This window comes from Dipteris shenzhenensis, chromosome 18 (genome assembly GCF_047967505.1).
Source record: "Dipteris shenzhenensis isolate YYH24624 ecotype China chromosome 18, Dip_SZ_1.0, whole genome shotgun sequence".
In the NCBI taxonomy this organism is placed as follows: Eukaryota; Viridiplantae; Streptophyta; class Polypodiopsida; order Gleicheniales; family Dipteridaceae; genus Dipteris; species Dipteris shenzhenensis.
In genome coordinates this window covers 40,385,106-40,408,789 of record NC_141613.1, presented here as the reverse complement: position 1 = coordinate 40,408,789, position 23,684 = coordinate 40,385,106, and the positions used below count along the sequence as shown (strand labels likewise).

The window sequence follows — 23,684 nt, the reverse complement described above, 5'->3', positions numbered from 1 at the left end:
AGGGAAGAAGCTTTGCAATTAGACTTCATTTGGTAAGATCCCAAAGGCCTATAAGATTGAAATGGGCAAGTCAATGATGCCATTTTACCATGGTAGAGTTGCAAGATTGAATATTGGTAGGTGAGCAATGTCAAAGAGGTGTAAGATTTCCATTTATTTATTCATTACAAATCATTCATAGATACCCCTAGATGGGTGTGACACCTTAAATAAACAATGCGTGTTAAACAAGTCAATGCTCGAAAAGCAAGTAGCTCCCTTGTCCTACATTTGATACCGTAAAAGAGTTGGAGAGACAAAATGAGTGCACACGATTGAAAGAATGCATGCCGTTTGTATCGCATAATTAATGATTAAATACAATGTTTGTGGGCCTTACATGGGATCACAATTAAGATTGTGAGGATTGAAATTACCAAGTAGATTTAGTATTATACAATTCAATAACTCTAAGAATTCCTTTTTTCATCTTACAAAGACAGCCATCGGCATAGGTAAACCTTGCACTAACACATGTTGCTAATTTTGATGAATTTCCGCTTGAAATAGCATGCTTGTGAGTCCCCTTGTAAATCCATCTCTTGAGTGACTTTCCTTAGCATTATAGCTTGGTGATTAGGTAGAGTTTTTGAAAGCGTTATACAAATTTCTTCTATAATGATAGAGCCTAGAAGATTGTAAGATGAATTGAAATCGAAAGCACATCTCCCTTCATGTTTCTCTAAGTATATTCAACTAGAGATTCACTTGGTTTCATAGAGCGACAACAATTAGTCCTCGTTTTTTTTAATAGATTTAGTGTTGCTTGACTTTTGCGTCCTTTTGTATGCACGCTTCAAAATCATCTTCATCCTTCTTCACTGGCTTTGTGTCAAAGTCGACCTTAGTTCTTTGGCTTCGAGGGTTGCGATCATGGATACGTACTGATAGTGAAGCGATCAATTGATGCACATGTAAGTATTCTTCTTTAAGGATCAATTGGATTGGTCGATACCTCGTCGATACTCGATCCTTTTGGTAAGAACTGTGTGTTAAGTACTTTGACAAACAAGTCACATCAATTCTAGAAACTTGGGACTGAAACGCATTCATACCTCATCTCCATCCACTCCATTTTTTCTCACATTACATAACATTCGTTCAAATTTTTATGAACATTGCGAACGGCGTTGCTAACCTATCAACGATCAGAGATAGAAGCGGAGAAGAACTTTGAACGTAAGGGTGATCCGCCAAAACAATGGAAACATAGAACGTGAGGAAAATCTACCAAAAAATGGAAACGTAGAAGACTGTCTTTAATGTATCGACGCATGTCATGGAAGATAAATCCGGCGTGACATGTGATAGCAAGAAGGCCGGCAGATGAGGATGCGCAGATGAGGAACCTTTCATATCACAGACTGACCTAAATAGCTACGCTTAGCCGAGCTATCTCTTACACACTAGTCTTAGCACTGAAACGGCGAAATCCCAATCTGTGAAAAGTATAAAAAGCCTCCCTCACGTACAATATTGAATAAGATTGATTTTAAATAGTTTGTTTCTATTTTATATTTGCAATAAATCATAAACCGAATTCTCGCTGAAACCTGGCAAGCTGTACCAGGCACGTTTCTGAGCCAACTGCTTGAGTGAGGAAGAGAGAACTTATTCCCTAGAGCTTGAGCTAAACAAGCTTAGAGGAACAAGAGCAACGCAAGGATGAGAAGGTGATTGGACAACGAAGGAAGATATAGAGCATTGGAACGGACAATACTTACATCGTGGCTTGCCATGGGTTAGATTGCACCGGAGTAATGATGCATGTTACAAAGACGTCGAGAATCCTGAAAGCAAGTACCCCAACATATTGAAATTGATGATGGGACATTTGATTTCGTTAATAGTACATCGCGAATCTTATCACTGGTCGCTGAATATTAAAACGGATTCGACCTAACCGTATGGTTTCTGTCTTGCTCATCCTTAATCCCTGGAAAGTGGTGAATCTCTCTCAATATCAATGTTGAGCTCAATGCAGTCCGATTGAGGGAGTGTGAAATTGAAGAAAAGACAACACAACACGGTTCTAGCTATATGGAGTATGATCAGTTGATCCGAAATTTAAACATCCCAGTAGCAGTATCATCCTATTTTTCAATTGTTTATCCAGAAAACGGTTAGATCTAGGCCATGCATGTAAGTTTCCTGAATAGATTGAGATTACTCAGAACTTATAGCAGCAGCAACGCATCAATTCCAGGTTATTCCCTCAAGCACTATATAGCTTTAAAAGTTTGTCCAACTCGCTGAGACGAGCAAATATTTGGAACGTTTGTGTTTGATTTCAGGTGGCCTACATTTTGCTGCTGCAGTCACTTAGAGAGCAGCTCCAAGAACACCTGAATACACATGCCTCGCAGGCGATATCTGGATGCTGGGAGATAGAGCAGGCCTTATACAGTCTTACCGGTAAAGGTTGAAGGTTCACTGAGGTGAACTTACAAAATTTGCAAATTTTATTTCATTCAAGGTGAAGATCTGAAAACTAACTAAGTAATGTTTAAGTGCCTTTTGTTCATGGTGGCACAGGCGCGAGCAGTAGTGCGGGAGGCAGTGCAGTGATGCCCGAAGACGAGAACGCTATTGAGGATCTTCATGATCTCGAATACAATGGGTCGGGATACGTGGCACATTGGGGGTTCGAACCATTCATTCCTACGGACGCTGAAAGATCGCTTTTGGAGCATGTTAGAAAAGAGCTAAAGAATGAGCTGAAGCAGGCAAGTGTGCTCGTATCTCTCTGTCGACGTCTTACTTGATCCTATCGATAGCAACTATTTTGGTGAAGAATATCATTCCAAACATCCAATGTGAGTTGGTCAACTTATATGGCTTCTCCCCAGAATTACGTATCAAAACTCAAGGATGTGCGGGAGGAAATTCTGAGGAAAAGACGCGCTGGTAAGCTACCTGGAGACACAACGTCCGTATTGAAAGATTGGTGGAATGCGCATGCGAAGTGGCCATACCCATCGGTAATTCCTCCATCCTCATAGGCCTGTAGTATTTTTTTTTTCAGTGACAGACGTGGATTCGATGCAAACACAACATGCTAACTGGTAATCATACTATACTTACATTTACCAGTTGTCTTTTTTGTTTTAAAATGCATTAACTAGTTGTAAGTACCTGTAGTGTCGAAATAGCTTACATTTATGTATTGCTGCAAATCAAAGCGAGTTGCAGGTGAGGTGACCATGATAGAAAGATGTGACTTCAAGGCAAGTCCCCCTTGATTGGGTCCGACACACCCCTGATATCCTGGGGGGGGGGTGCACCCCTGATATCCTCGGGGGGGGGGTGCACTACTAAGAAACACAACAAGACATTAAAGCACCCATAGACGTGCGCACAGACGCGTTTACTGAACTAAATAAAAAACTTACGGGCGCGTCTATTTGCGCGTCTATTTTTGCATCTGGAGACCCGCGTCTAATTACGCGTCTATATATCAAACACACGTGCATATAGACGCGCACTTAGACGCATAAATAGACACGCTTATAAATGCATTTATAAATGCAAATATAGTCACAAGTCGAACAAACAGACGCGTATATAAACGCGTTTTTAAACGCACTGATAGACGCGCTTTATTTTTATTTTTTTAAAATTTTACAGAATGCTGTGTATGTTTTGTATGCTATATAGTTACAAGAATCCCATATCCACATTGTGTAATTCAATTCTTATAGCCAACCGCATTTTAATTACAATTCCAAATAACACATTACAACTCCAAAATGCAATAAAATTGAAAGCTCAAAAAGTACTTGTATATACATATAGCACGAAGCTAAGCCATGTCATGTGGCTTCAAGTACAAAAAATAAGAGGAGTGTATATACAAGAGGCACAAAGCCAAGCCAGTGGCTTTAAGTACAAAAAAGAGTAGCTAGCACTACTTGTACGACTAATCTATGTTCTCCAGGTCCTCGCTCCCTTCCACGCTCCCTTCTGCGCTCCCTTCTGTGCCTCCTTCCTCCTCTTCCTCATCATCTTGTGCATGGGCCTGTAAACAAGGGACAACATATATCAATGTATGAAAAATCAAATCTTTACTTATAATTTTGGCATTATTTAATTACTTTCAAATACCTAGGGGGCTGCTCCAGTAGCCCGGGTATACTGCTCCTCAGTAATCAACCCGTCATCATAGAAGTGCCTCTATGTATCTCCTCTGCGATGGTGGTGGTGGTAGGCTATCTCCATAGGAGTAGGATATCTGCCCACGATCTCAAGCTGCATGACAACACACTTTGCGGAGGGATTAGTACAAAGAAACAACCTCCTAATAAACTACATAAGCAATATAATTTGAGATCGATACTTACAAATTGGGTCTCCCATGATTCCACACCCCCTGCTCTAAAATGCGCGCTTCCATATTCCTCCATCTGGATCCTCCGTGCCTCCACGTGCTGTAGACTGGGGTCCTCTCTCGCTGACTTCATTGCCTTCTTCCACTCACGCTTGTGAGTGGTGTGGGGCTGGCCCCTTGGTGGTTGACCTGCCTCAAGCCTGGCAAGCTCTGCTAGTGCCTGCCTCTTAAGCGAAGATCTTTTATTGCTAAGTATCGTAACAATCTTTGACTTGGCCCATTTATCTGTGAACTGGCGATTGGGGGGGTTAGGATACCTAGAGCGAACAGTAGCGAGGGTCTCATCAGCCAACCTCTTTGGGTGGTCTTTGTAGTGGATAAAGCAATCTCTGTAATTATTAGCAATTACAGAGCGCATGAAGGCCATGATGTCCTTCCCCTGCGCATCCATCAAGATGCCTCCTGTCTGAGTGATGTCATAATAAATCGTACCATCACCGAGAGGCACGTCTAAATCATCTGAATCATCATCCTCCCCACCACCACATGGCCCAAAGCACTGTGCCATGCATCCCCCACCGCTCTCCTCGCTACTACGCCTACTACCCTGTCGTGTCGAGCTCGTACGCTGGCCACTCGTAGCTAGAGACTGCACAGGACTACGCTGACCACTCGTAGCTGGAGAATCGAGTCTCGACGGCACAGGAGTACGTCAACGGCTCTACGAGACAGAAGGACCTCCTGACGGCATGGGGGAAGGGGCATAAGATGGGATGGCAGAAGGACATAAGACGGCATGGGGGAAGGGGCATAAGACGGTATGGGGAAAGGGGCACAAGAAGGGGCATAAGATGGCTGTGCTGACTCCGCTAGGGTGATCTCAAGCAGTGTGGGGTGGCTTGGAGTCTATAGTGCCGACTCCTGGGGAGTGTTTAGAGTACCCATCATATACCCGTATAACTCCATAGGACTAGGAGGGTGCCCTAAAAGGTTATATAAGTCCTTCTAATTAGATTCCCGGGGATCAGGTGAGTTGGAAGCACTTCCTGGCCACATGTTGAACTGGAAAAAAGAAAAAAAATCTATTACTGATGAGCTGAGAAGAAAGGGGAAGGGAAGAGAGGCTTACTGTCATAGCGCGTCTATAAACGCATCTGATTTGCGCGTCTATAGATGCATGTAACAGAGCGTCTAACAGAGTGTCTATCGACGCGTCTGTCTATGTGTGTAAATAGGCTAGACGCGTGTTTAGACGTGCCTGTAAATGCGCTTTTAGACGCGCTCTGAGATGCGCCTATAGACGTGCTCCGATAGACGGGATTCTTAAAAAGTAGAAAAGGACGTTGCGCCCGACACACAAACATGACATTGATACCCAGATCATGCGCTTCTTGGATACGAGAAAGTACAAATCTAAAGAGAGCAAACTTCCAAACAAGATCAACTGCAAAAAGACTTACTTGGATAGAGGTATGGAAGGTTCTTCTTTCTTTTTCAAAGTTGCTTCTCCTCCTTGTTCATCCTCCTCTCCTTTAAGCTTAGAAGTAAGTATGGGTGTCTTCCTCTTAAGTGTAAGCTTGGAAGTAAGTATGGGAGCCTTTCTCTTAAGCGTCGAAACTATGGATCTGCTAATAAGGAAGGAAGCAAGCCGCGCGAAGTATAAGTAATGTGAAGAAAAGCAAAGCGAGCGGCGTGCTAAAAAGCAGGTTTAAAAGTCGCGTCTATAGTCACATCTAATAGCACGTCTATAGGTGCGTCTAAATACACAGAGTGGATGCGCTTTTAGACGTGCCTTTAGATGCGATTTTAGACACGCTTTTAGATGCGCCTTTAGACGCGCCACAGAGTTTAAATTAAACATTTGAAGAAGAGCAAATTTGGTGGGTTGTTTGTTTGTAGGATGTCTTCATCTTCAACAAGTAGCTCCAGTGAGCATGAATCCCTCCGTATCCACCATCGCGAAATGTGGTTGGAGCAAAAAATCAAATGTCTGTGTGATCGATGTCGAGGAAACATGTATCGTGCATGCAGGATTAATTCAATCATATCTCAAAGTATGGAGAATGGGATGTGACCGTAAACAGGGTAAGGGTTTGTAAGTTAAGGTTGATTGAGATACCATGGGTGTTCATATGTTTGAGTTATGATCTTGTTTTGATTTGATACAAGATGCAATGCCACACTCGCATATGTTACCCTATGCTTGCCGTGAGGAGGCGAAGCGTTGGCGATATGGGGTGGGATCTTCAGGAGGGACCGTTACGGATGCATGGAGTGATGGTAATAGTAGCCCTCCGCCATTACCTCATGAAGCCGTGGAGGAGGAGGTGTTTGATGATATGGTGCGGGATTTATATGTCCATCAAGGGAGGGATAATAGCATGGAGCAGGATGAACTTTTTACTGCAGCATCGACTCCACTATTTGAGGGGTGCACATTCTCTGTTCTACGTGCCTTCCTTGAGTTACTAAACTTGCAAACCATCTATGGATGGAGCAATGCAAGTTTGAATGCATTACTCAAGTAAGCTTTAAAGTCGATTTTGCAAACATGGTGAATTATGCTAGTGGGTCAATTACTCGAATGCTTTTCCTCATTTATGGTCTTCACATGTAGGCTATTGTGTAAAATGCTTCCAAGGGAGAATAAACTACCGACCTCAAGAGATATGGCAAGGCAACATGTGACCTCTCTTGGAGGATTAGATTACAAGCGCATCCATGCATGTGTCAACGATTGCGTTTTGTTTCGTGGACTACATAAGGATGCAAGAGAGTGTCCCACTTGTGGAGAGGCAAGATATAGAGCAGCTCTCAAAACCTTGGGACGTGCCTCATAAGGTATTGCGACATTTTCCCATAATCCCTCGCATCCAACATATGTTCAAGTGCAAATCTATTGCAGAGCTCATGTCATGGCATTCCTCCCACCGATGGCAAGTGGAGAACTCCCGCGAACTCTCCTGCGTGGAAGCATATTGAAGACACATGGCCAAGCTTCAAGGAAGAACCTAGGAGCTTGAGACTTGGATTGGGTATGGACGGTGTGAACCCATTTGGTCTCAAAAGCACGTCTTACAGTGTATGGCCAGTGGTATTGGTGAATTACAATCTTCCACCCTCTATGGCTATTAAGAAAGGACATGTTATGCTGTCCCTTCTAATTCCAGGGAAACATAAAGTCAAAAACCCTGATGTTTATTTGGAGCCTTTGATTGATGAGCTAGAGATACTTTGGAGAGGTATCAAGGTGCATGATGTGAGCAGGCGTCCCTCGTCACGAGACTTCAACTGCAAAGCAGTCTTGATGTGGATGATGCATGACTTCCCAGGCTATGGCGAGTGTTCAGGTAAGCATTGCATTTTTAATTATGAATAGGCAAAGGATGTGGCACCCTAAACCCACCTTTCACTCTTAATTGCATCTATTGTTCAGGTCTCACTACATCGGGTTACCATGCATGTCCTGTTTGTGGTCCTTCGCTAGTTGCCTCACGAGCAGATGCATTGAATAAGGTCATCTATGAGAATCACCATCGATTTCTCCCACCTGATCATCCTAGATGTGTTGCCCCTTGGAATGAAGTCCTCCCACAATCACTCACCATGGGAGATTGGATGAGAATTTGGGACGGTTCCATGACTCCTCCACCACTTGGCATGAGCCGGTAAGGGTTTGTAACTATTGGCTGGAAGTAAAGATTGGCTATATTGGCTAAAAGTAAAGATTGCACACTAACACTTTATTTTGTTTAGATACTCCATCTTTTATCGTTTACCATATTGGTCCCACCTCAAGATCAATCACCTGCTTGATCCCATGCATATCTTCAAGAATGTGGCATCTACCATTTGGGAGCATTTGAATGGGACACGAGATTTGGCAGGCATAAGGGAGGATCTACGTACCACAGGGAGGATGCATGAAGCTTGGCCTCAAGAGAGACCAAATGGGCATGTTTTTTTACCTCGTGCACCATGGATGTTATCAAAGCTAGAGATGGCGATGGTGAAGCGCGCTATTACTACAATTCGTACTCCCACTGGATGCATGAGGTGTTTGAAGGGAGCCTTTACAAAGAGCAAGAAAAGAGGTGTAGAGCAATTATATGGCTTGAAATCTCATGATTGGCACAAGATGCTCCAAGTAAGTATTTTATGTGCATAATATCTTTTTCCTTTCAAATTTATGAGTGAATAGCTATAAGCAACTAATCAACCACCTCCTCGCGGGTTCAGTTCATACTACCTACTAGCATTTCACATAGTGCATCGAAGGACATGAAAGATTGTATTTACAAGATGGGAGAGCTTGTGAGGTATGTGAGCTCAAAGGAAATAGATCCCACCACGCTTGAGAATGCTCGAGTTATGTCAGTGGAGGCAGTTTGTTTAGTGGAGGAGACATTTCCATGTTCTATTCTCACAAGCCAACTACATCTCATAGTGCATTTGGTGGATGAGATTGCTATATGCGGTACTATACATGCACGATGGTTGTTCTTCCTGGAGCACTTCATGAAGACCTTGAAGGGCTTCGTGAGACAAAATGCAAGACCCAAAGGTAGCATGGCCGAGGGTTGGTTGGTACAAGAGTCACTTGTATATATTTCTAAGTTTCTTGTTGATGTGGATAGCTCTCTCCCACGACTATGGAGAGATGATGAAGACCTAAGGATGACCTCTATTATGCCTCAAGGGAAAGGATGCAACAAAGTAATAGACACGGAGTTGCATAATAGTATCAACCTCTTTTGCATGCTTAATAGTGATGTGATGAAAAGATGGGTGACAAGATACGAGGATGCAAAGGCAAGAAGACAAGAAGAAAGGGCCCTCTTTCGTACACACCACGGATCTCATGTGCCATACCCTCAGTATCTAAGAGCACTTCCAAAGGATATTCATGTGGATTGGCTACTTGATGAAATGGAGAAAGCAGAGAAAGACCAGGGGATGCATATCACAATGGAAGAATGGGAGTATGCTAGGGGATGCATGAGCAAGGTCGGTATATAGAATGTTATGCATAAGTTAGGAGCTTTCAATAATTTAGATTGCTTATTTAATTGATTTTTTCTTGGTGTAGTGCACTATGTTCAATGCTATATGGTGTGAGGGCAAGCATTTTCGAACACAACAGATTAATGATAAGAGAAACACACAAGATTGCAGCATCATTGCTAGCTTTGAGGGAGCCAATGGAGCCATGCATGATTATTGTGGCATAATCCAAGATATTATTATGCTTGACTTTCGACGCTTCTTTGTGTATTTTTTGGATGTAAAGTGGTTTAAGGATGTGGTGGAAAGAGGCCCTAATGCAACAATCAAATGCCATGCAAGTGGCTTTGTAACTATTGACTCCACAAAGTTTTGGCAAAGTAGGAAGGACACACTAGTACTACCGCAACAATGTGAACAGGTACTGTGCACACATATAAAAATACTCGCTTTTAAATATTTGATGCAAGAAGAGTAACATGATTGTATTTGTGTTTGAATTAGGTTGTCTATCAACCAATGGTGGATAATAATAGATGGTGGCATGTCATACCTATCATGCCACGTTCCAAAGTGATGTATAGTACATTTACTAATATGGAGCATATGGAGGATGATCATGGCCATGGACGTGATGATGACCGTGATACGAGAGAGGAGGATGATCATGAGATAGGAGATACAGATATTGAGGCCATTACCCGTGAGGACGGGCCTACCATTCGAGATGCTGAATTCGATGAGCACATGAGTGGCACAAGTAGTAGTGGGTTGAATGTATTTGTAGATCTAAACACTTGTTTGGATTTTGAAGTAGATAGTTTGGCAAGGGTTGATCTCATTCAGGATGAGATTGAACCGTAGCCCCATAATTGATATTGGAAAAACTATTTTACATATTGTCTCATTCTCCTCATCTCACTTAATTCTTGTATATGTGGGCTTGCAAAAAATTATGTGCTTTGGTAATCATGGGCAATGTTTGGAAAGCAATGATGTACACCAAAATCTCACTTTCTATATTCTCTAGTTTGCGTCTATCTACGCGTCTAAATGCGCGATTGATTCTCAGTGTAAACATGCAAATAAACGCGCTAATACACACGTAAATAGACATGCTAATAAACGCGATGTCAGGTTAGATGTGCACGTAGACGCAATAATTTACGCACAAATAGATGAGCTTTTAGACGTGCATTTAGATGCGCCTGTAATTCCTCTACTAAAGCAACGCCTATAGACGTGCCCGCTATTTTGCGCATCTACCAAGCATGTCTATAGTTGCTTTGTGTTGTTGTGAAACCCTATGCATCACATGCATTCAAAGGGTATTAAAAAACCCCCTCAACTAACACAATAAAAACACTCCTCTTTACTTATGAACTAACTGAATTTTTTCAAAAATTGAATTAAAAAACCCCTCGTGTTATTGGAATTCTATTAAAATTTTCAAAAATTTTAGATCAAAATACCCCTCCTTTGGAGTGCACATGGTACACTAAAGCTTTTTAGGTGAACCCCCGAGCTGATATCTTCTCTACTCCATGAATAGTATTGGGGGTCCACACATGAGGTGGCACTGAATACATCAGGTGGGGGTTGGAGGAGTTATCCATGAGATGTCTTGTGGGTGTAAGTGTCTTATATATAATGCACACTCTTTAAAAAAAAAAAAAAAAAACTTTAATCCTTCTCCTTTCGTCAAGTGTCTAGGGTGGATGGACACAATCTCACTCGCCTGATTGTAGCATCTTTTAAAGTGGAAGTAAACCCCACATGCTTGTCCTATCATCGTCGATATTATAGCCCACCGAAGTCACCATTAAAGCTAGAAGATGACCAAAAATGGATAGATTTCTGAGTTGTCATCTAGAAGATGAGTCACATGTCTCTTTCAAGTCCTGGTTTTCAACCCCCCTAGCGCTCAACTTTCATGGAAGACCACTATAGTTGGCATCTTAGAAAATAAAAAGACTGAGCAATGATAGCCACTTGCCCTTTATATTTTCTAGAAATGCCTCCCGTGGGCCTTTCACTCATGTCATCAATGGTATGAGGAGTGCCAAGGAGCTCCCAAGGATTCTATAAAATCATTTTAATTATAGAGGTACATCTCAAATCAATTGAATCAATTAAAAAAATTATTTACATCATTAAAATCACCTACTTTGATGGCCAAAACATGGTAGTTGGTTGACCAAGAATATACCAATTAATATCTCATTTTGTGATAAACCATATGCGAGCAATACTTATTAAATTCTACTAAAAAACAATCCACCAATAACTTAAGAAGAAAACGCTTGATGAAGGGATTTTTTATGATTTTCATTTCTTTAAAATGAAGTAATTGATTTAAATCACTACTTTAAATCAAACGATTTAAATCCCTTGAGGAGGTGTCACCTCAATTCCTCTAACTTGACAATAACTTGGCAAGTTTGTGTTGTGCGACACATCAAATTCTAGACTATGCGTTGTGTTGGTACACACACACACGCATGCACGCATGTGCACACAACACACACACACACACACACACAGCTACTTTGATGGCTAAAACATGGTAGTTGGTTGACCAAGAATATACCAATTAATATCTCATTTTGTGATAAACCATATATGAGCAATACTTATCAAATTCTACTAAAAAACAATCCACCAATAACCCAAGAAGAAAAGCCTTGATGAAGGGATTTTTTTTTACGATTTTCATTTCTTTAAAATGAAGTAATTGATTTAAATCACTACTTTAAATCAAATGATTTAAATCCCTTGAGGAGGTGTCACCTCAAATCCTCTAACATGATAATGACTTGGCAAGTCTGTGTTATGTGACACATCAAATTCTAGACTAAGCATTGTGCTGGTACACACACATGCACACACACGCATGCACACACGTGCACACAACACACACACACACACACACACACACACACACACACACACACATGCACGCACACACACGCATGGACACATACATAGACATGAGCACACACATGTGCAAGTGCATGTGCACTGGATGTATGGGGGAGAGAGAGTTTTATATATAATGCAATTGAAGAAACAAATCTTAACTTAATGTTAATTATGAGGATGAGGAGCAGGAGGGGGAGGAAGAGGGGGTTTGAATAACTCCACTAAGATGGAACTTAAATGGATTTGGCCAATTAGTCTTTGTTTTTGGTTCTTCCCAACATCGATGTCTTATTTTAGTTTTTATGGGAGACTTTGTTAGTCTTTTCTAATTTTGATCTAAGGCATAAGAGCAATCTTGGGAAGGGAGGAAGCTCAAAGTACTCATGATCCAATTAGGGACTTGGATTGATTCCTTGAACAAGATGGTTGTTTAGTCCCCTATAGAGCACCACTTAGTCAATACGAAATGTATTAAGTTCTCTATCTCAAGGGGTTTAGTAAAGATATGTAAGATAGCATATGCATACATAAAAAAGAAGTTTTCAATTGAATGAAATCCACTTTGAATTATAGTTACAAAAGTATAAACTAAAGTTTAGAAAAAAAAAGTTTGTGAAGGATGATGATAAAAATCATGGGTAAAAAAAGTATACTAAATTTGAATCTCAAGATGCACATGCTCTCTAGGGTTTCCCTCTAAGTGCACTATGTGTCTATAGCTTGCAAGTCACTGAAGACATGTAATCATCAAAAGCCATTTTTAATAAGATAGTTTATACAATTTTTATAGAGTTTACTTCTAGAAGTGAGGGATTACGATAAAATTATTCCATAAGACAAGGCTATTTACATCAATATTAATGCCTTGCTTGCACATACTATGTAGGGTTTTTCATGGTGGACCCTTGAGATATATGTATAGGTTCTTGTGCATAATTTAGTAATCACTTTATCTATTCTTTCTACATGATTGCAATCAACAACCGAACGATGTCGAAGGTGACTAATCTTTATCAATTCCCTACTTTTCTTATTGTACTTATATGATTTTGAGAACCTTTTCATCTTGGTCTTCTAAATCCTACACTACCAACCCATGCCTAGCTATATCCCTGCATGGATCTTTCCAAATATTTAACCATGACAAATATTCCCCTCACAAACCTTGCATAGTTCTTATTGTCTTATGCTTGATTATTTTGTATTGTACCTCTAGTATGGTTTTTATGTTAAATTGAAAAACAAGTATGGATTTTTACATGCTTCATGGTCTACATAAAATGCCTTTATAGATGATTGTTCAACTTAATATATAGACAATATGTGAACATCATGTTTACCATCATCCTTCAATTATCTAGTACATTTGGTATTTCATTTTCTATAGAATGTATTTTATCATCCATGATTTGAGATGCTACCCATAACATACCTCCTTATCATTATCATAGGAAACACAAGACCATATGTTAGAAATTGAGGCTTGAGAGTCTTGTTAGACAAACTTAAGGTCCATGAGGGCACCTACTAACTTCCTTTCTCCTCGGGGCCAATAAAAAACATGTAACTTTATTTCTCATAGGGAGTCACATGTAGTCCTAGCATGTGTGTTCAACAACGAGTTTGTGAATAATACATTTTAGAGAGATTTTAGAAAACATTTACATACATAAGAAGTCTAGTTATTCACATGAGGGAGATATTTATGTGTGTTTTGGTTAATATTGTTTAGAAAACATTAATCACATTAAGGAGATATTTAGAGCTTCTAGTGTGACATAATTGAGACCTCATATCTAGTTACCTCTTGAATGCATGATACGGTATGCTTAGCTCCTATAGAGTCAAACCCATGAGGTTCCTTCATGCATTTACTACTTTGATCACTTTGTTTATAAAATTGGATATATACAGATATATAGATATATGTAGATATTCAGTCTGACATTATAGTCCTTAGCACTGGTGGCAGTTAATATCCTAGTGCACAGCCAACCTCTGAGCTGCAACCAACTAGTGCTATTATACTAGAAGCTATTATACTAGAATGAATCACATTGCTGCAAAGTGTTATCCTGAAATAGTTACATTGCCCAAGTTCAATACATTACATACAGATTACATAGATTACATCTCAAAGACTCCTTTCCTTTAGGGGGTTGGTTCCACATTGCTTTAAGCAAGTTGCCTTTTTGAGCTCCCTGATTGCAGGCTCGGCCCTCCTGGCTCCTTTACTTGCTCCTTTCTTGAAGGGAATTGGTTCCTTCCTTAAGGGCCTACCACTTCCCTTCATGTCCCTTCCTCTTTCCTTGGATTGAGCTTCCTAGTTGCAGGCTTGGCCCTTCTTGCTCCTTTCCTTAAGGGGGCTTAGGTTGGTTTCTCCCTTTAGGCTCCTTTTCCTCGCAATCAGGCCTTCTTTAATTCAAGCTCCTTGTCTTTTGCATTTTTTGCCCAAATGGCAAATTGAGATGTAGCATCTACTTTCTCATCATAGATAGCGATAGTAGGTAAGCACATTTGATCTATCCATGACCTAGGTAATGGGAAATGAAATTCTCTACATAGCGATCTTGCATGCACAAATACCCCAAAGAAAAAAACATGCATAGGGTCATAGAATGTAGGCCATTGGGTCATGCAATCATCTATGATGGGGGTATGGCAAACCATGCATTTTGAACCCTTGTGCATAACATGATAGGCATTCAATGCAACCTTCCACCAGTGTTTTTAGATAGTCTTGTAACTTACTCTTTGAACTTCCACTAGTGTTTCTAGATAACAACCCCCACTATGGCTACTGCAACTTTCTCCAGTGTGGTTGCTCTCTACATCCTTCTTGGCCTAGAGAGCTGCCTCATTGTCTTCTTCACCCTGGCTTCTTTCAATCTCATCCTTCCTAGCCTTGAAGCTCTCTCGCAGTTTCTCCATCACCGCTCTGGTTTCTGCATTCTCCCTTTTCAGCTCCATCATCTAGTCTTTTTCAATGCTCTACAATGCGTTTTGCATGTTGCAGAGCAGTTTGTAAAGAGTCTCATTTTTGCCTCTTTGATCTTCAGGCTCCTTTCGCATCATTGATAGCTCCTTGTCCATGATGTCCCCATCACTTCTAACTTCTTCAAGCCTATGTCGGAGCTCCTTAATGTGCTTCTCTGCTTCTTCTCTTTCATGCCTTTCCATGTCAAGCTTTTTTGCAGCAGACTCAGCTTGCTCTCATGCCTATAAGGCCCTTGCTTTTGCCTCCTCTACCTTGGCTTCTGCACCCTCCCTGAGAATTTTCTCAAGTTATGCTGCCTTTGCTACATCGATGGCTTTCTCTTGTAGAAAAGTCACCTTCTGAGACATATTCTTATGGTATTGCTCAAAAATCCCTTTAAGGGTAGATGTCATCAAGTACATTGCATCTCCAACAAACTGATATGACAATTTGGATTTGCCATCCATGCAATTCTTCAAGTTGGTTATCATGCTCTTGGAGATTGCTTGAGAAAGAGACTGCATCACGTTCTTTCAGTTTCTCTACTGTTGCTTGAACCTGCCAGAATTGCACGGTTTCTCCTGTATCATGAAAAAAGTGCATTGTCTTCTTTAACACATCTTGGAGGTCTATTGGCAAGCTAGAGAGCTTGACTCCACCATCTTTACTAATTTGAGCATTGGGGTATACATTTATAATATCTTCTCTTCCACTGCTTCTCGAAGAACTATGCTTGAAAATTGGCTCTAGGAATGCGTAGCGCATTTTCAATCATGCTTTTAGTGATGGTAATATTCTGACCTTAACAGAATATTTGCCCCTCCTTCATGTTCACCTCCTGTACCAACCTCAGGGGGTACACTAATAAGAAACCCTATGTATCACATGCGTTCAAAGGGTATTTAAAAAAACCCTCAACTAAAATTTCCCTCCAAATAAAAGCACCCCTCTTTACTTATGGACCAAGGGACTTTTTTATAAAATTGAATTAAAAAACCCATGCTGCTATTATAATCTTGTTAAATTTTTTCAAAAAGTTGAATTAAAATACCCCTCCTTTTGAATGCATGTGGTACACTAAAATTTTATAAGGTGAACTCCCCAAGGTACCAACCTGGTGAAGTTGCTGAGAGCATCCAAATTGGGATTTTGAAAAGCGAGTCAGGAGCTCCTAGATGTTAGGATTTCAAGATCAGGGAAGGAGAGGCTCTCGCACTATGCTACAGAGGGGGAGAAAAGATTGTGTGAGGAGCTCTCGAACTATGCAGGGGGGAGGAAAGATCATGTGAGGAGCTTTCAAACTATGCAAACATGTTTTGGAGCTTGGTGTGTCTTGGGTGATCCATTATGAGAGGGGATAAAAGGTGCAGGAATAGTTCAAAGGAGAAAGAAACAGTTGAGAGGATAGAAGATGAAACTGTGAAGGAAAAGAAATAGTGGAGGCTTATTTTTGCATTCCGAGTGCAACAAAGAAAGAAACGTTGAGAGGTATAGAAGACAAAATAGTGAAAGGAATGGAATAGTAGAGGCTTAAGTTTGTAGCTCGACCATAAGGAACTATCAAGGTGTGAGCCACCACAGTGATTGGACCGAATTCTGATTAATTCAAGGTGTCAATATTACCTTGCATGGTAATGAGTGATTAGAAGCGATCAGGCTTCATGGTTTACATCTCTGGTAATTACAGCCATCTTCCATCATCAGTGGTGGTATCTAAGATTACCAACCATGTTTGTGGTGGCAGTTAGGATTCCAATGGGCTAGTAGTTAATTACCAGCCACCATAGTGGCCTGCAATTAGTCACCTACCATTTACCACCACCAAGCTTGCATGCATGATAACTATCAGTGTAGAAAATCACCAGTCACTAGGCTTGCATGCTCATTAGAGTACTAGAGTGCATGGTAATGAGTGGTGATTAGGCTTCATGATTTACTTTTGTGGTAATTATTGCCTAGTGGTGGTGGCTCTCATCAACCACATCTGTGGTGGCTAAGATTCCACAGGGTTGGCAGTTAATTACTAGCCATAGCAGTGGCCCGTAATCACTCACTTGCCAGTTACCACCACCGGGCTTGCATGCATGATTACTATGAGTGTTCTACATTATCAGTCACCAGGTTTGCATGCTCAGTTTGGTACTAGAGTGCATGATAATGAGTAATTAGAGGTGATCAGGCTTCATGATTTACTTTTGTGGTAAATATTGCCTGCTCTCATCAGCCACGTCTATCATGGCTAAGATTCCACCAGGCTGGCAATTAATTACGAGACACCACAGTGGCTTGTAATCACTCACCTATAGGTTACCACCTCCTAGCCACCACCGAGCATCTACTTCATGATTACTAGCCACATAATTAATTGCCATTTCTCGTGTGGAGTGGCACCTGTAATTAATATGGATGGAACATTGGACCTCCAGCCACCACGATGGCTCAAACTTTATAATATATTAGAATATATTAGATCTGTGGCATTTGACATTTTACTATGTTTCTCTCATCTGCCCCTGCTTTGCTACTTTGCTCCACACACCCTTCTCCAGCTGCCCCTGCTTTACTTTGCTCCACGTTCCCTCCTCTAACTCTGATCACTCACTTGCTCCCTTGCTCATCCGCTCCACTACTCACCCACTCATCTTCACCATGCCTATTATTGTAACTACTACCACCCTTCAATGCAATGTGAGCCAATGTTATTTAGCTTCTTGTATAAGGTGATTGTGTTTTACTTACTTGGACTGGAAATGTTGGCTCTAGTGGACACCCTTTGTTCCTAGGTCAAATCACCCCATATCTGCATGTCACCACCTTGGATGACATGGTCATAGAGGGCCTCTATATCGTTGTTATGTATGGGTTCCCCCTAGACATCGACAAATGCCTTAGGATTTTCATAGCAGAGTACTCTCTTCTTACTTACTTAGACTGGAAATGTTGGCTCCAGTGGACACCCTTTGTTCCTAGGTCAAATTGCCCCATATCTACATGTCATCACTTTGCATGACATGGTCATAAAGGGCCTCTTTAGTGTTGCACGACATGGTCATAGAGGGCCTTCTTACTTACTTGGACTGGAAATGTTGGCTCTAGTGGACACCCTTTGTTCCTAGGTTGAATCGCCCCATATCTGGATGTCACCATCTTGCATGACATGGTCATAGAGGGCCTCTATATCATTGTTATCTATGGGTTCCCCCTACACGTCAACGAATGCCTTAGGATTTTCATAGCAGAGTACTCTGTTCTTGTTGGGGGGGCTGTAATCTAAGTCCTGGCAATGTGCATGGTCTTCAGCCTCTCCATCGTCTCCTCCATTGGCTCCCTAAAAAATATTAATGCAACAAGCTGGACTGGTGGCAGACTGTAGTACTAAGTTGTACAAATTTCCTCTGGCTCAATGAGGCTCATAACCACTCAGCAATGGTTGGATGCTAAAATACCAGTAAATTAGGACTATGATTTCCTTGGTTTAGGACCAAAATAGTGCTAAAATAGCTCTGATAACCCACTCTTGTGGTTGCATGGAGATACATCTAGATAAACTTTTAAAAAAGGCCTATTTGAGTGCAACTCAATGCCTTTTTCACCTTGATCTTGTTGGATTTCAAGAGAGTCTCGTATCAAAACCAATCAAACAAGAGGAAAGTCGTTGACTTCTCAGTAGTGGTGAGCATAATTTCACTTAGGGTTAATGATTAAGAAGTATGTGAATGAACACTAGGATTGAAATAACTCCAATAATTTCTTAGCCTTTTGATTCTAATCAAATTCAACCCCATGCATCATTTTCTTGTAATCAAAGTGTGAATTTTTATTATCGAACATTGTCTTTCCACAATGAATGCAACCTAGATAGACTCAATGCTTAATAAAGTTGATCATATTTCTTCATACGTAATTTATAATAGTAAGATTGGCTAGCTTCCATCTTTTGACTTGCTGCACTAACTCTTCAAGGTTCGAACCAGATTCATATATTCAACTAAATCAGATCTCAAATGTTTGTGTGATGCTTTATCAAAAGTGCTCACTGTGATCCCATATTTTGTACTTTTGAGCACACAGATGATGAAGATGTCACTTTCTTGACAAAAAGAAACCCTCAATCAATCTCCATGGTGATGGTGAGGAGGAGCTAAGTGACTATGGTGATATGTCCCATGTGGATTATTTTATTTTTTTTGGGAGGGAGAGGTGTAATCAACCTCAAAAAATAATCGGCATTTGATTCTCACAACATTGGTCAATCTTTACCTTATTGAAGGCAGAGAGGATTCTAGGATTAAAACCAAAATCCATGTAGGAAGCAAGGATTCCTAGTCCATTATTGGGTGCTGATTGGGGTTGTAGAGGCAAAGACATTGCAAGAGGGTATCCTTCTGCTCAAATTGAGGAGGAGATCTCAAATTTTTGTTCAAAGGTAGAGGAGAGGGGGGTGTCCTCTTGAATGCAGCTAAACGCACTAAAAGTCCTAGCAAATGATCTTATCTAGCTCAACATTATTCAATTCAAGATGGTGGGGAAATCGATGCCTCATAATCATCTTAGATAATTACAGCTAATTATCTTTACTACTCTATCAGATCCTAGTGCTCCTCCTTATATGGATTGATGTGGAATGGCCTATTTGATTGAAACTCAATGGCATGGTCACCTTGATCTTACTGGATTTCTAGAGAGTCTGGGAATGAGTACCAATCAAATAAGAGGAAACTTTTTTACTTCTCAGCTGGGTACTGAACATAGTCTCACTTAGGGTTAACAATTGACAAGTATGTGAATGTGCACCAAGATTGAAATCATCCCAATAATTTCTTAGCCTTTTGATTCTAATAAAATTCAACTCAATGCATCATTTTCTTGTAATCAGCGTGTGAATCTTGATTGTCTGACATTGCCTTTTCACAATGAATGCAACTTGGATAGACTCAATGACTATTAAAAGTTATCACATTTCTTTGGACATGATTTGTGATGGTAAGCTTGGCTAGCTTCCATCCTTTGACTTGCTACACCATTCCTCCTAAGTCTCCAAGGTTCAGAACCAGATTCATATATTCAATTAAACCAGATCCGAGACCTTGTGTGAAGCTTTATTCAAAAGTGCTCGTTGTGATTCCATATTTTATACTCCTAAGCACATATGTGATGAACATGCCGCTTGCATGACAAAAAGAAACCCTCAATCCATCTTCCTTGTGATGGTGAGGAGGAGCTAAGCGAAATTAATGATATGCCCCATGTGGATTTCTTTGGGCGGGCGGGCTAGGGGAGGGGGGGAGGGGAGGGGAGGTGTGATCAACATCAAAAAAAGTACTAACATTTTAATCTCACGACATAGTTTGATCTACTGAAGTAGATGAGACAATCGGCAAGAGATATAAATTTTCAAAGACAAGAAAGTTGATGAACTTTTAGTAGAGTTTTGATAAAGGGGGGGGGGGGGGAGGAGGTGTAATCAACTTCAAAAACTCCTCAGCATTTAATTCTCACAAAGTTGCTTGATGTACTGAAGTAATTGAGACAATCCGTGAGAGAAAGCTCCTTTGAGATAGTTCTAGCCATTGCAATTCGCTTGCAATGATAGAAATTTTCAAAGACAAGGAAGATGATGAACTTTAGTAGAGTTTGGTAGCAAATAAAAACAATAAGATAATGTGTTTTACATTCTCATAGAGCTGAGAGAACATTACAACTCTTCTCTGTGATCTCAAAGCGAGTACACCTTAAGACAGATTTTAAACCAAGGTAACTTAATTGAACTATCAATTATCTCGCTCTGATTCTTGGGATTGTTGATTTGTTTTCCAACCATTAAGGGCATGACAACTGTCATTTTATTGATTTTGGGAATCTCTTGTTTGGAAGATGGTTTTGACTAGTCATAACATTTTCAACTAAAGACAAGAATGTTGATCAATGGTGGACTAGGGCCATGGGGCATCGGCTTTGATTATGGGACTTTAGCTAGACTTACATCACTTCAAAAACTTCGTCCTTGTTGTTTTTTTGAATAAATTGTAATGAAAATGGAATGTTTACTAACCATTGGATAGGTTAGTGGTTAGAATTTTGAGCTATGATAGAGAAGATTATGGATTTAATACTTGTCAATGAAGGGTTGAGAGCTTCAAAAAGTACTTGGAAGTTTGAAGGCTCTCCCAAGTTATGCATTTTGCGATTATGATAAACACCCTAGCTAGATTGGCCGACGTCTGCAGTAGGCGATTAGGATAAATGCCTTTGTCATCATTTGAACATGACAGAGCACGAATCTTTTGCTTTATGTCATAGATGTATAAGAATATAAGGACAAAAGCTCTTGTTGGCTTCTAGATCTTTATATACTATCTAATTCACTTTAACCACTTTTTGTTTTAGGCCTTTTTGAGATTTTAACATGTGCATCACTTTGACCAATGGTCCATTTAGAGTGTTGGAGATCACCAAGGAGACATGAAAGTTGAAAAAAACAAATTAGATGCAAGAAAGTATGAATTGTAACTTACCATTCTATTGTAGCAATTCTTCAAGTATCCCTATGTGTCTAAAAATACTTACAATGGTCTTTACATTGCAACGTTCCTAGCAAAATATGTTTCTCCTTGCACACTTTGGAATGATAAACCCTACCTTACAAATTTCTTGTTTTGCATTTTAATAAAAGTCGCTCTGTGCTTGCTCACTCATTGGAGTGTTTTCATTAGCTTTGCCCTTTCCATCTATTACTTTTGTTACCTATAAGAATTGACTCTAACCTCTTTATTGCATCACACTTGGTTTTTTGTCACTTGTTTTCTTGCATTATATTGGATGCATTCTGTATGTCGAATAAAATTTATCAATTCTTGTCAAGCGCCCTCTTCACATGAACGTACCGCATTTGTACGATTGATGTAGTTAGATCATTATGTGCCAATGTTTGTGCATTATCCGAAGTGATGCTCTCTTTCATCCAGGAGGAGGAAAAAACAAAACTGGTGGACAAAACTGGTTTAGAACTGAAGCAGATTAACAATTGGTTCATCAATCAACGGAAGCGCAACTGGCAGGCCCAGAACCAGTCCCCCCCAACCAGTTGGACATGTAAGTGTAGATGCGAATTTCCTTTGGCCATTCTGATATGACGTCGAGGTGACCAACATGTTATCTCGATCAAACGTGGGGACACAATCTCTCTTGGATTTGGGCAGTTCCACCAAAAAAAGTAAGGAATTCCAATTGATCTCCTAACAGAGATGCTCCGCTATCGACTTGCAGGTGGCGGTCAAATCGAGAACCACAGTGTGGACGTTACTTTATCGTTGAATGCCGACATGCAAGAAACTCCGAATAAACGCTATTTGCAAGAAGGTGGTTTGAACTGGTCTCATAAAGCACCACATCGAGCACCATTATAAACATTAACTACAACTGAGAATTTCTGGAAAAACTCGAGGAGGCTTCAATATCATCGAGTATTCTGGACCAATTGGTTTCCCTCCAACATCTTTTGATCTTAGATCTAGCAAGGGTTCTTCGATCGCTCTTTCTACTGAATCTTGTTCCTAGCTTATTCAGAGTTTATACATTAGCTGGTTTTGCTGTAATCAAACAATGCGATGCAACCACTGTCACTCGTTTTCTTGCTCTTTCAAGATACCTATAGCAGGCATTGCGCCCTTGTTATTTAATTCCTTCTTTAGTTCTCGCACAAGCATTGATATTGTTGCTACTGTGATCGAACATAGTATGTGGCACTTTAATCGTAACCGTGTTTTGGTATTGCAACAGATAAGTATGTCTTTCTCGAGCTCTGTCAATGTCATCCTCAAACGTGATCGCCCACTCCAAACGCTTACAAAATCCAATATTCCTCTCGAGGCCTCAAGCATAAACTATCTGTAGGTATGGTGCTCTCCAAAAACACACCGCCTTCCCGAGATATTGCATCTGGGCGGAGCCTATTGATGGCAAGCATGAAAACGATGCTCCTGTGGGTTCAATGAGTGCTTCTGCAAGCTAGCAGAATAGTGTCATCAACCCCTGCTGGCTAGGCCCTGGCGGCATCGCAATACAAAAAAAAACTAGGGATATTGCGGCTAGTCGGAATGATGGAGATGATAGCTGTTGGGTAGCGACACATCGCTGAAACGTGCCCAATACTGAGGGGGAGAACGAATAAAAATTTATGAGGACTTATTATGTTGCCTTTGTCTTGCAATCTGAGTGACGAGCTTGCTTATTGGGTGTCTGCCGACGATGCACTGAAAAATGTAGCATGTGCACTATTATCACGTGTATTAAGAGTACAGGATGCTAAGGATGGTTGTGCGTCTAATTGAGAATATGGCAGTACTCGCTTTAATTAGTTGTATATTCTAGTAGCCAATTCTAGTAGCCAAATGTCGACCTTAGCCTCATTGGGAC

General features: G+C 40.6%; 1 protein-coding gene across 3 annotated transcripts in view; it reads left to right on the top strand.

Annotated features, from left to right (window-relative positions):
* The window catches only part of LOC147891226 (homeobox protein knotted-1-like 7), a 57,282-nt gene extending 33,881 nt beyond the window's left edge, over positions 1-23,401 (top strand). For 2 of the 3 annotated variants that reach the window (XM_087389309.1, XM_087389310.1), the window contains exons 3-7: positions 2,334-2,454; positions 2,575-2,765; positions 2,889-3,020; positions 22,235-22,361; positions 22,536-22,931. In XM_087389309.1, coding sequence (XP_087245435.1) covers positions 2,334-2,454; positions 2,575-2,765; positions 2,889-3,020; positions 22,235-22,361; positions 22,536-22,675 — 711 coding nt within the window. In that variant the 3' untranslated portion in view covers positions 22,676-22,931. Of the gene's footprint in view, positions 1-2,333; positions 2,455-2,574; positions 2,766-2,888; positions 3,021-22,234; positions 22,362-22,535; positions 22,932-23,048 lie in introns of those variants that run through there. The other variant, XM_087389308.1, reaches the window with a different exon arrangement.
* The last annotated feature ends 283 nt before the right edge of the window (positions 23,402-23,684 follow it).